Genomic DNA, 14,445 nt, shown 5'->3' on the forward strand with positions numbered 1-14,445 from the left:
CTCAACAGCTCTGGAATCCTCGTGTTTGCTGTAAAGCCTGTTTTTTATCACCAACTTTATGGCTCAGATTTTACTGTAATTTCAGTACTTCATCCTTCCCAGGGCTGTCTTACTAAATGCAATTTCCTTTCTACAGCCTGCTCGTCTAAAATTTTAATCTACATCTTTGGCTCCTTCACCACTCCCTCCCCCCCCACCACCAATAATTTCCTTCCTCGTTCTGTTTGGGTCTAAGATCAAATTGTTGAGTGCCCGAGAACTTATTGCCCTAATAAAAACACCATATAAATGTTTGAAATTTTAGACTTTTGAAGTATATTTAATCTGAACATTGGTAATTTAAGCATAAACACTTCCTACAATTCAAATGTCTAGCAATAGCATTTATTGTATAACAGTAATATGGTACATTTGTTGGAAATGACAGATTCACTACAGAATTGATTGGGTATTCTTAGATTGTAAAATGAGCTGATATACAATGTTTCATTATTATAGTGTTTCACACTCTACGTGCTGCACTGGAGCCATCCTATCAACCAGTCTTTGACCAAAATTTTTTTCTTTCTTACTAGTTGATATCTCAACTGCCCCGGAGTCACAGGAATGTGTTTCGGTATTTGATGTCATTTCTGCGGGAATTGCTGAAGTATGCAGAAGACAACAAGCTTGATGCCAAGATGCTAGGTAAAAAAACTTCGGAGCATTTTGATTCAAAACTTCCTACTTATTAATATCATGGCTCATTTCATATATGCTCCCATAAAGTACCTTCATTCTCAGATCCTGAGAGCATTTCTCTCAACAGAATGGTAGTGCATACATTCTAAGAAGATTATGTACTCTTAGCTTGTTGCTTCTGTTTTAACAGGATTCAAAAAGATCTCATTCCTAGTGAAGATATCTATTTACCTTTGGTATATTTCAACTGCAGTATATCTAGCTGGAAAATTTTAATTAATTGTTACCAAATAGGCTGAGGACTGATGTCCTATTGACAAAATTGGCAACAACGAGTCAACAATTCGATATAACGTTGAAGGAATTGTGCATTGTCAAATGCAACAGTATAGAGATCCCATCTGCCTGTTCAGATGGATGTAAAAGGCATCCCCTTAAACATAATGTAATTCCTTCCTTGAAGTGTCAGTATGTGGTAAAAGTTCATGTATTATCCCATAATGTTGAGCTTTATTTGTTTTTGGCGAACCTAAGAATTCAAGACCACTTACTGTTTCAGTGACCCCAATGCTTTATTCTTTGTCAAATAAAAATAAGATGTTGCTCTTTTAGGGAATTAAACCAAGTTTTCTATATTAAAATGTAACTTATACCATAATTATATTCTAATCAGATTGCAAACTTTTCAGGAGAGGAAAATTGCCTATTTGTGTCATAGCCATTTGGGTGATCAAGCTGTGCATTTTTGTTATCAGTGAAGAATCTTGGACATCCTGAGGAAATGAAAAGTGTGTAAATAATTCAATGATTTTTGAAGCATTTGGTTTGAAAATATTCAACAAGTCAGGCTAAGTCAAGTGAGAGAAAAAAAGCTAAAATGTTATGCCAGAGAACTTTTGTTCGAACATTTTGTTTAACCTAAATATTAATTCTGCCTTGTTTCACAGTTGTTGTCTGATCTGCTGAATGTTTCAGTGTTTGCTCTAAGTAAACAGCATCTGCAATTTTTTGCTTTTGTGTCAGTAGTGCCAATTATGTTTTGCATCCCATCACTTCATTTTGTGTATGGAGTGCCTGTGTCAAGACTTCAATAGACAAGAATATTGTCCCCCAAATAGAGGGTCTTTCAAACATGCATTTGAAGGACCCTTTTCCTCCAAACCCCAACACTTGAGGACATGAGATGTAACGGCCTCTTTCACTGTGTACAATGCCAGGACTTGTGCACTATAACATCTTGGAAGCTCTACAGCAGTCCCAGCAATGAATCACTGCAGGAATCCCCAGACTTAAGGGTTATGAGAAGCAGTGGAACCAAACACCAGCAGAGCCAGAACTTTCAGGCAAGGAAGATAAAACATTTAGAGTAAAGATAAGAAATCACATATATCCAGTGTATTTTGCTGTTTTGAATATTTTTGCTTCTGTAGCCAATTTTCAATGACTAGTAGACAGCATGGAGTCGACAGTGTAATTTGAAGTGGTGAAGGACAATGGGTGGCCACTTGGGTCTGCTTCATACCCAGAGCTCCTAAGATTGCTATCTCTAAATGAGAATTTAGGAGCTTATGTTTGAAATGTATTTGATTTTCCCAGATATATTTACAAAACAGAAACAGTATAGGCAAGTATTCTAATGTGTGAACTTAACTATTTATTGAACTTCCTTATGGTTGTTGTTACTCAGATGTTTAAGGACCAGGTTTTTAACTAGTTGAAGCAAATATGTCTAGAGAAAATAACAGTTCATTTCAGTTGTATGCATAATTATTTTTCCTGTAATCCACAGCTACCCTCTTTGCAAGTCTGCTTTTGAGACCACCACCAAACTTAGTTGGGCGGCAAACCCAGAATGATAGACAACGTGCTGTGAACTTCATCTATGGCTTCCTGGGTGGAGATGATAACTAATTTTTGGACATACTTCTGACCACATCTTCACTGCACTGTGATCGTATTGCAAATATTACATCAAAATGGTGATCGATAGATACAGATACTCAAGCCTTTTATTCCAGTCTAGGTCAGTAAAAATTTGAATGACAGTTGTTCCCTAAATCTTTCACACTAACTAGCTAAGAATGCTGGCCACAAACTGGCTCCACATGACCATATACACTTCCATCCATTGTACAAACTTTTTTTGATTGTGAATTTTTATTTATCAATTATTCCATGAAATATTTCAGCAATGTATCTAAAGTCTGTTTATTACCAGGTCGCTGCAAGTTGGACTAGAGTTTTTTAAAATATATTTACACATGACTGGGTGATACTAAGCAAGGGTAACTCCATCAGATTAAATAGAAAATGCAGTGATTTATCACAGTATGAAATGTCCAAGAAAGTTTCTATTAACCCCCTACCTTTAAAACAAATTTCTCAATTATAATTGTAATAACTGAATAGAAATTAGTTGAGTAAATGAGCAGCAACTTTTTTTCTATTCAGTAGATGTATTTCAAGTCTTACAGCTGTGATGGAGCTCATCTGTTCCAGTTGAGTTTCCTGGCTGGTTTTAGGAAAGATTAATGTTTATAAGCGTGTTCTACTTTGGAAATCTGTTCACCCAGATTACCAAGTAATAGCAGAGATAGTGGATGTAATTGTGTGTAGGGGCACACAGTGCATTGGGTTAATGTTCAGAGACCCAAATTTAATATATGCATCAGAACAAAATTATTGGTTGTCTGAAATATTATGACTGTGTAAACTTTCATAAAGTTGCTAAAGTTCTAGATGATCAAAACAATTAGACTACAGATACAGTTTGTATACTGAATTCATTCAAATTATACTGTACATATTGCAAAATTATATTCAAGTGATGTTAAAGTTTTTGATTTTTATATATTTATTAAAGATCAGATTTGTTCTGCAAATAGCATTTTATTACACCCATATGCTATTTGTGGTATCTTTGAAGTACAAGTTAATGTTGTCATGCAAACAAAAAAGCACTATCTCTAATGGAATAATAAGCTCCAGTTGTGGAGCCCTAGACTGTCTCCAGTCTATCAAGAATTCAGATTTAATTACAACCCAATTGATTGACTGAGTTTTGTCTAGCTTTGCTATGGTACTGCAGCTTACTTTGCAGAAACGTATTACCTGTCAGTCAGAGTAGTATTACAGTACCACAGAAAAACCCTGTCATTCCATCTATGAGAGTATTGCATGAATTATAAGATGAGGAAAGCAGAGGAGAAATTTCAATTTAATGTTTTTATTTTACTAGAATTGTTGGGTTGAATCCCTGTATTATTCGATCACTAGTAAAAAGCCATGTGATCAGTTTAAACTGATTTACTGTTGCCAGATCCCAGCCATGGGAAGGCGTATGTGTGTATATATTTAAAAGTAAACTATGGCAGTAAATTTATGCGTAGAACAGAGTATTTTCAATATAATGTATGCTCCTTGGTAAGGTACAGAAATCATTTTTTTAAAAAAACACCTCTCCTTGATATGCTTGTCAATGTCGGTAAAAGCATCTTGTATTGAACCTCCTCACTCAGCTAAGAATGCCAACACTACAGATCTTTGAGTTGCATTTTTAATTGGCGTTCCCCTCTGATCAGAATGGCTAAATGAGAAGAATAATGTTGTACTTTTATACACTTAATTTTTTAATACAATTTGGCATGAGCCTAACAGCTAAAAATTGTCAGTTAATTGATCCAGATTACATACGAGTTGAAATGAAATGTATAATCAAGCAGCTCAATTATAAATTCACTAGTACAAAGAAAAGCAGAAACAGCAGTTGTGTGAAACTTTGGACAGCTTACCAGCCAATGATCAATGAGCATCCATTGAAAACAGGAAGTAAATGAAAATACTTGAAATTCCTGTCCTTGATTGTGTTGAATGATTAAAATATCTTCCGTTATTTAAAGTTTTTATCTTCATTGTTTTTATCAATGTTATGCCAGCTGTAACTCAATAGACATGCTAAATTTATGAAAGGTATAATCCAAAGGACCAGATACAAGAATTATTCAATGTCATTGATGTGGTGAGAAGAAATTAAAATGATTAGATACCAAACTATGGTTCATAATTGCTGTCCAATACACTACAATGTATATTTTGGTCTCTAGGTTATTTCATTATCTTAACAGTTATATTTTTCAATTAAATCCATTTAATTCTATCCAAATAACATTGTTTGTCATTTATTTAAAAATATATAGTTTTTGGTGCATGGGGCCTTTGAGATTTGTATAACCTCTTTAGTTGTCGTATTTCAGCTTCTGTCAGATATTGTGATTCAGATCTATTCCTGTATTGTGTTGTAGCCATTGAAAGTATTTATCTGCAATGTTGTTCTTGTCTGAGTAATTTCTTTAGTAGTATAGTAAAACTCTGGTAACATACCATCTGATCATTGAAAATCCTGATGGTTCGGCATCAGGCTCACAAGATCCCAAACACCCTTGAAACTTGGGAATTTTTACATACTGAGTAACATCTTAAAAAATTTTAATTAAGTGCGTTGGGGGTATAGTACAGAAACCCTGTGAGTCTGGCACCACCATGCCAAATTGGAGTTTTGCAGCATTGTTCAAATTATTCTGTCTTGCATTACCACCACCTAGTTCATTGCAGAAATCTTCAAAGTGCAGTCCCTTCAACAATGTTGGTTTTAAGTTTGGACCAAAAGTAATGTTAGTCATTATATGATACTTTAATGCATTAACAAAAGCCTTAATTATTATTTTTGGAATAATTGGATCGTCGATACTGAATTCTATGATACTGCTTATTCAAAGCATTTCTTGCTAAATACAACCCTTGCTGACTGTGGTTTGAGCAACAAAAGAGGCTTGTGTTCACTTCTGATATTACATCATTGAAATGTTATTGATTTGTTTTAATTACTCTATATTTAAAAAGTTTTTTTAATTGCTTGTTAAAGTCAAAATTATTTATTCCTAATGATGGCCCATCCAGCAATAATGTGTTGATGTGGTACTTAACTAGCTATCCTTAATAATGTCCTGAGTCTTTGCGGTATCAATGAGTCACCATTCGCCTTGTATGTATTGTAGAATTTCTGTTGGGCTATGTGTGGAGAGAGATTTGTTTCATCTATATATGCTACCAACATATTCTTTAAAGTTAAATATCAAATACATATTACAATGTCAAGTTTAAATAGTCTGGTAACTTCTATCATGTAGATAGCACAATCTCAACTGTTAGTTAAGTCAGATGGCAATGATTACTCTAGAGATGAGTATACAGAATGCTGTTGTCTGTTTTTTTTTTAAGTTTAGCATAATTCATATTAATATAATTTAATCTCTTTTGGATCCAAAAACACAATTTCTGATTTGCTATATTAAGAACTTAGGTAATTCTGTGCTTCTAGTTTAACCTTTTTAAAGAGATTGCAGTCTACTTATAAAGTGTCTTCGGTATCTATGCAATTGCACCATTTGTGCTCAGGGCTAAAACTGGCAAAGCAGATTAATTATCTACTGTGGATGGAAGTTTGAAATGTGTTTTGAACTTGACATTTTTATTAATTGTCCAAAAATCTAATGGTATCTAATCTTTTAGTTTTAAGATTTGTATTTTTTTTACCATATCCAGCACGCTGAATGCAGAAGTTTTCCCTTGATTGACAGCATAATAATTAAGATTCAAATGGGCACAGTGCTATGTTTTGGAGTGGCATTTTATTGGCTTGGCATTTTGTTTTGAATGCTGGAGCCACTTACTCTAAGTATGTTCTATTCTTATTAAATCATTAGAACTATGCCTTTTTCTTTGCAAAGGCAGGATTAGTGGCCAGCCAATAGATCTATGCCAAGTGCTCTCTTTGGCACCTAAATGTATCACCTCCCCATATAATTATCCCTTCCCCATTGCACTACAACCTCTGCTAACTTCTAATGTGCAGAGTGGAGAACCAAATTTGCATACTTCTAGGCATTGGGCTTTATAGTTCCAATGCTGAATATCACTGTGCAGGCTGGTTCAGAACTTTTAGAAATTTGTGTGTGGCCTTGTTCAGTCTGTCACTTGTTGTAAATGGAATATGTTCATAGTTATTAGTGAACTGCATTGATATTTAATAAATTCTGTTGTTTTAAATGTTATAAGTTTTCTGATTTTTTTTTTACATATGCAGTTGCACTGTGTCACTGGATTGTATTTTTGGCTTTCAGTCAGTTATTAACAAAACTATTGTCTCCGTAGTATTGTACAGCTCTGTAGTTTCATAATGTTAAGTAATCCCTGAAGTTTATTCTGGGAATAAAGTGTAGATTTATTAATAAAGTTCCTGGCTTAGGGCACGAGGTGGATGTTAAAGTTAGTTCACTTAAGTTTGTATATCCTCCTATAATATCAATAGTAGGTTAAAAAAAAATTTAGTTGCATCTTCCTCTTAAATAGGAAAGTGAAACATTTCCATTTAATTATTGGGTGAGTAAAAGTTGTGACTTCATTTTTTCTTTGGCCTGTATCAAATCATCCAAACTCATGCAAATAAAATTTAATTTCCAGAGTAATATTCTCACCAACATAAGGAAATCTGGAGGATAATTTGAGCCACAGAGCACAATTATCTGCCTCTATGTGGCCACCTGATACTCAGATCAATTCTAAGATTGAAGATCTTGGGTGGTTGCAATATTTTAAACACCAAGAATTATCTCAGCACTTGCTAGGAAAAGGCCTTGCACAACAAGGCAGGTGGCTAGATAAGGGAGGTGTATTTGGGGAAGGTCATTCAGCAGAAAGCTGTGAACCTCTCCTGAACTTAAGAGGTGATCAGGGTTGAAGAGATCTTATTTCCCAAAAGACGTGACGACTGCAATCTGTCAATTTTTCCAGCCACAAACTGAAGCCATGACTTCCCAGCATCTTGCTTCTCTCGGGCTGCTAGGAGAAATATCAGTGCCCTGCTACATAACAGATACCAGAGGTTTTTGACACAGAGGTGCAGTTTATCTCATTTCCCTTTTGGCAAAGACCAAGAAGACTAAACATGAGGGTGTGTGTGTTGCAGAATTCCCCATAGTGAGTGTGGTTAACTATATGCATGTTACCTTGCATGCATCTTGTGAACTCAATATTTTCATGAAGCAAATGGGATTTTTCTTCAATGTGTGGCTGTGGTACATGGCCAGCAACATGATTCTAGAGCTGAGGAGGCCCCTGCAGCAGGAAAGTTGTCAGCCCTGGTTGTGTTAAATGACTGGAGCGTATAATCAAAGCAACACACAAAATGCTGGAGGAACTCAGCAGCTCAGCCTGACCTGCTTCTAATCAAAGCAGTTGGGCACCCATTAAAAGAAGGAAGTGAGCTGGAATGGATGATGGATCCCTGCTACTGTTGCCTCTGCTGTCTTCACTGTCTTCCGACTTGTTCGCATCTCCAACCTCCTGCTTCCTCCACTAAAATATTTTCCAGTGGTTATTCAGCAAGAGGAGGAGTTGTAGTCATTTTTACCTTGGGTCTGACCTGTTAAAATAGGAATGGATAGTCACTGTAGGTGAGGCTCAAGGGAGCAAGAGGAAGAGCAGTAACAATGCAGATGACATCTTTCTTCCTAGACTGAATCATAAGTGGTATCTGTTATCTTGACTACACTTCCACATTTGCATGTAGCCCATAGACTTTGCCTTTTTTTTTCCCACTGATCATCTAATATAAATAAAGCCAACCAGATATTGCACGTTCTAGGAAGGGTACTAGTGGGAACCAGAACACTCACCCTGAATGAAACCTAACATTAGCTTTCCATGAATTACGATACTCTAATCTACTGGAGGACAGGTTGATGGACTGTTGTGCTATCTTGAACACCCACTCAACTTGTGGTTTCCAGATAAATTCCCACTCCCTCTTGAGTATATGGTCAGAGGTCCTCCTGTTCTCAAGCTCAGGTTTCACTATAGGTTTGCACCAAGACCTTGATGGCAACAGTCTGAAAGCTGCGTGACTTGCAGTGGAATCTGTAACATCAGTGATTAGTTATTGCAGAATGTTGACTGCATAGATGTGTTGATGAAGGTCACCAATTGTTCCAGGTAGGAATAGATGCTTCCCAAGCTCTGGAAAGCCTGTGCCAAGTGGTGTTGGGTTCCTTGTTGGTGCTTAATACAAGTAGGATTCTAACAGGCAATTGGTTGTATACCTTTTAGCACATGGCCCTTTAATGCTTCCTTGGTAGAATGTGAATGTGATTTTTGCCATAGTATAGTGAATTGAGTAACTGATGAGGGTAAAAGTGTAAGTAGGAGGATATACCATTTGAAAATTAACTCACTTACCTTGACTCGAGAATGTTGGACTTCTTCCAACCAAAGTACTCCATACTCTTAGAGCTGTGCTCCTGGAATTGATTTCTGCCACTGCCATTCATCACTTCACCTTGAGGATGTGTCTGGAGGGCCTTCTGCTCCCTGGCAGAAATAAGTTAATGCTCTTCACTTATCTTACACCAGACTTTCAATAACATGCATTTATTTATTAATTGAACTATTACCAAATACTTCTGAAATGCTTCCTGTCACTTTGTGCAGCAACAGTACATCTCCCCTTTGAGAGTCCTACAGTGTGTTTAAGTACACTTGGCATTTGTGATACTGTACCCCTTATTGGTACATGCAGCCAAAGAGTGCACACAGCAATCAGGAAAAACTGCAGACAGTGTACGTTTAGTTTTCTACAATGAAATGAAACAGATGTGGGTTAATTGTGCCCATACCATTTCCCAAACTTGAAAAGTAATCTTAACAAATTGGTTATGTAGTCAAGGAAACAACCAGTTGGCATTTATCTGGTGGAGCTTTTTAATTGACTGCCCCATCATGCTGCCACAAAGTGGGAAGAGAAGGGACAAAATGTTTTTTTGATAAGATGAGGGCTTTGGCAGAAGACATTATTGTACATGAGAGTGCAATTCAAAGACGTACAGCAGTTAACAATGAAAAGCAGTTTCTTAAGAACAAGTAATCAAAAAAACAAACAGCTCCCAAATGATAACACTGAATGAATTAATGTTTGCTGAGATAGACTTCATAATGATGATGCTTTATCCAAAACATATTAGAATAATAAAATGTGTGCTGCTGAAATATGGAGCAATTCATAATTATGGTCTTTGTAAATTAAAATCTGTTCTGTAGGACTATACTTGATTAAGTGACAAAATTATTAATTGCACTATTAATATTCATGGAAGTGATTACCCTTCACAATTCACTAAAAATAAATTATTTTCTATTGTGTTCATGAAGTTTGCAATTAAACTTTATTGAACGTCTATTAAATCTATATTTTTTCTAATTTTAGTTTTTGTCAATTCATTCTATTGAGGCTTTATTGTACAGAACTAAAATTAGATGTTAAAACTACCAATGGAATTAAAAGAGAAATTTCTTCCTGATATGTGCAGAACTAATGATACAACATCCTGTATACACATCTTGAAAATGTTTATATTTACAGTTTGCTACTTGCACTTGAGAGGGGGAATTTTATTGAAGAACTGGGGTGACAATGAAATATTCCAATTGACCTAATAACTGGATGGCATTTCAGTGTTTCATGAGAAATTCTTTTCCTTTTGATTATTCTTGGTCCTCCTCGAGGGTCTCAGCCCAATGACTGGGCAGATGCTCATGAATAAGTGTGGATTCTGTCCATCTAGAAGCATGATGGATATGATCTCCACTGTGTGACTGGTCCAAGAAAAATGCAGGAAACGTCATTAACCACTGGACGTGGCCTTTTACTGACCTCATAAAAGCCTTCGGTTTCATCAATCAAGCTGCAGTTTGCAGAAGGTTCTTGAATATACTTAGATTTGGAGTCCAAGTTCAAAGTCATATGAGAGAATAGGCCTTACAATAAATAGAAGAACAGAGGTCCACTACCAGCCTGGCTCTATTGCATAACACTGCTTGCCATCCCCCCCGACCCTAGGGGTATCTCAGGAGCAGCCATTGATAAAATTCACTATGAACTGCAGTTCAGCTTCACAGCCTTTAACCCTCTGAGGAAACGTGCTTGATGATCTCAGCCTTAAACCTGGCACAAAGCTCAGTGCACTGGACTCAGCAATCGACAATGTATGGTTCTGTTCTACTGAAACATGGTGCTGTTGAGGCACAGTTCTCATGGGGTTTACAAGGAAAGTTATGCTCCATTCAGGTAGCACATGAACGGTTTAAAAAGACCACCATATCCAGTGGGCAACATTGGAGCGGGCAGCGGTGTGAGAGGGAGCAGAGTGATTGGGCTTTGGCTCAACGGGCTTAGGCAGTAACGGGGCGAGGCGAGGTAGGTGATTTGAGGAAAGGAGTTAGAATGAGTGCGATTTTCTGTGCTCGATGTCAGATATGGGAGGTCCTGGAGTCTCCCAGCCTCCAGGATGGCCACATCTGCACCCAGTGTGTCAAGCTGCAGCTCCTGAGGGACCGTGTTAGGGAACTGGAGATGCAGCTCGATGACCTTCGTATGGTCAGAGAGAATGAGGAGGTGATAGAAAGGAGTTATAGGCAGGTGGTCACATTGGGGCCACAGGAGTCAGGCAAGTGGGTCACAGTCAGGAGGGGGAAGGGGAAGAGACAGGTACTAGAGAGTAGCCTTGTGGCTGTACCCCTTGACAATAAGTACTCCTGCTTGAGTACTGTTGGGGGTGACAGTCTACCTGGGGGAAGCAACAGTGGCAGTGCCTCTGGCACAGAGTCTAGCCCTGTGGCTCAGAAGGGTAGGGAAGGAGAAAGGAGGCCAGTAGTGATGGGGGACTCTATAGTTAAGGGGTCAGACAGGCGATACTGTGGACGCAGGAAGGAAACTCGGAAGGTAGTTTGCCTCCCAGGTGCCAGGGTCTGGGATGTTTCTGATCGCGTCCAAGATATCCTGCAGAGGGAGGAAGAACAGCCAGAGGTCATGGTACATATTGGTACCAACGACCTAGGTAGGAAAAGAGAAGAGGTCCTGAAAAAAGGCTATAGGGAGTTCGGAAGGAAGTTGAGAAGCAGGACCACAAAGGTAGTAATTTCAGGATTACTGCCTGTGCCACGCAACAGTGAGTATAGGAATAGAATGAAGTGGAGGTTAAATGCGTGGCTGAGGGATTGTAGTGAGGGGCAGGGATTCAGATTTCTGGATCATTGGGGCCTCTTTTGGAGCAGGTATGACCTGTACAAAAAGGATGGGTTGCATTTGAATCCCAGGGGGACCAATATCCTGGTGGGGAGGTTTGCTAAGGCTACTGGGGAGAGTTTAAACTAGAATTGTTGTGGGGTGGGATCCAAACTAGAGAGACTGGGGAAGAGGAGATTGGCTCTCAAATAGACAAAGCTTGTAGTCGGTACGAGAGGGAGGATAGGCAGGTGATAGAGAAGGAATGTGCTCAGACCGACGGTTTGAGATGTGCCTATTTTAACGCAAGGAGTATAGTGAACAAGGTGGATGAGCTTAGAGCTTGGATAAATACTTGGAGCTATGATGTGATGGTCATTACAGAGATTTGGATGGCTCAGGGACAGGAATGGTTACTTCAAGTGCCGGGTTTTAAATGTTTCAGAAAGGGCAGGGACGGAGGCAAAAGAGGTGGGGGAGCGGCACTGTTGATCAGAGATAGTGTCACGGCTACAGAAAAGGTGGATATCATGGAGGGACTGTCTACGGAATCTCTGTGGGTGGAGGTTATGAACAGGAAGGGGTCAATAACTTTACTGATGTTTTTCACAGGCCGCCCAATAGTAACAGGGATATCAAGGAGCAGATAGGGAAGCAGATCCTAGAAAGGTGTGATAATAACAGAGTTGTTGTGATGGGAGATTTTAATTTCCCAAATATCGATTGGCATCTCCAGACAGTGAGTTTAGATGGGGTGGAGTTTAAGTGTGTTCAGGAAGGATTCTTGACACAATATGTAGATAAGCCTACAAGAGGAGAGGCTATGCTTGATTTGGTATTGGGAAATGAACCTGGCCAGGTGTCAGATCTCTCAGTGGGAGAGCATTTTGGGGATAGTGATCATAATTCTATCTCCTTTACCATAGCATTGGAGAGAGGAACAGACAGACCAGAAAGGCGTTTATTTGGAGTAAAGGGAATTATGAAGCTCTCAGGCAGGAAATTGGAAGCTTAAATTGGGACCAAATGTTCTCAAGGAAAAGTATGGAAGAAATGTGGAAAATATTCAGGGGATATTTGTGTGGAGTTCTGCATGGGCATGTTCCAATGAGACAGGGAAGTTACGATAGGATACCAGAACCGTGGTGTACAAAGGCTATAATAAATCTAGTCAAAAGGAAAAGAAAAGCTTACAAAAGGTTCAGAGAGCTAGGTAATGTTAGAGATCTGGAGGAGTATAAGGCTAACAGGAAGGAGCTTAAGAAGGAAATTAGGAGAGCCAGAAGGGGACATGAGAAGGCCTTGGCAGGCAGGATTAAGGAAAACCCCAAGGCATTCTACAAGTATGCGAAGAGCAAGAGGATAAGATGTGAAAGAATAGGACCTATCAAGTGCAACAGTGGGAAAGTGTGTATGGATCCAGAAGAAATAGAAGAGGTATTTGATGAATACTTTATGTCAGTATTCATTATGGAAAAAGATCTGGGTGATTGTAATGAGGAATTGCAGCAGGCTGAAAAGCTTGAGCAAGTAGATATTAAGAAAGAGGAGGTGCTAGAACTTTTAGAAAGTATCAAGTTGGGTAAGTCACCGGGACCAAATGAGATGTACCCCAGGCTGCTGTGGGAGACGAGGGAGGAGACAGCGGAGCCTCTTGACGATGATCTTTGCATCATCAATGGAGACAGGAGATGTTCTGGAGGATTAGACTGTTGCGGATGTTGTTCCCTTATTCAAGAAAGGGAGTAGAGACAGCCCAGGAAATTATAGACCAGTGAGTCTTACTTCAGTGGTTGGTAAACTGATGGAGAAGATCCTGAGAGGCAGGAGTTATGAACATTTGGAGAGGTATAATATGATTAGGAATAGTCAGCATGGCTTTGTCAAGGGCAGGTCCTGCCTTACGAGGCTGATTGAATTTTTTGAGGACATGACTAAGCACATCGATGGAGGGAGAGCAGTAGATGTAGTGTATATGGATTTCATCAAGGCATTTGATAAGGTACTGCATGCAAGGCTTATTGAGAAAGTAAGGAGGCATGGGATCCAAGGGGACATTGTAATGTGGATCCAGAACTGGCTGGCCCACAGAAGGCAAAGAGAGGTCGGTGACCAGTGGTGTACCTCAGGGATCTGTATTGGGACCCTTACTCTTTGTGATTTTTATAAATGACCTGGATGAGGAAGTGGAGGGATGGGTTAGTAAGTTTGCAAATGACACAAGGGTTGGGGCTGTTGTGGATAGTATGGAGGGCTGTCAGAGGTTACAGCAGGAGATAGATAGGATGCAAAGCTGTGCTGAGAAGTGGCAGATGGAGTTCAACCCAGATGTGTGAAGTGGTTCATTTTGGTAGGTCAAATATGATGGCAGAGTATAGTATTAATGGTATGACTCTTGGCAGTGTGGAGGATCAGAGGGATCTTGGGGTCCGAGTCCATAGGACGCTCAAAGCAGCTGCACAGGTTGACTCTGTAGTTAAGAAGGCATATGGTGTACTGTCCTTCATCAATCGTGGAATTGAACTTAAGAACTGAGAGGTAACGTTGCAGCTATATAGGTCCCTGGTCAGACCCCACTTGGAGTACTGTGCTCAATTCTGGTCACCTCACTACAGGAAGGATATGGAAGCCATAGAAAGGGTGCAGAGGAG

At 38.9% G+C, this 14,445-nt stretch overlaps 1 protein-coding gene across 3 annotated transcripts in view; it reads left to right on the plus strand.

The window, feature by feature from the left end:
• ocrl (OCRL inositol polyphosphate-5-phosphatase) overlaps nucleotides 1–6,729 on the plus strand; it is a 60,933-nt gene extending 54,204 nt beyond the window's left edge. For all 3 annotated transcript variants that reach the window (XM_052021785.1, XM_052021788.1, XM_052021787.1), the window contains 2 exons: nucleotides 576–687; nucleotides 2,471–6,729. In XM_052021785.1, coding sequence (XP_051877745.1) covers nucleotides 576–687; nucleotides 2,471–2,592 — 234 coding nt within the window. In that variant the 3' untranslated portion in view covers nucleotides 2,593–6,729. The remainder of the gene's footprint in view (nucleotides 1–575; nucleotides 688–2,470) is intronic.
• Nucleotides 6,730–14,445: the final 7,716 nt, after the last annotated feature.

This window comes from Pristis pectinata, chromosome 8 (genome assembly GCF_009764475.1).
Source record: "Pristis pectinata isolate sPriPec2 chromosome 8, sPriPec2.1.pri, whole genome shotgun sequence".
NCBI lineage: Eukaryota > Metazoa > Chordata > Chondrichthyes > Rhinopristiformes > Pristidae > Pristis > Pristis pectinata.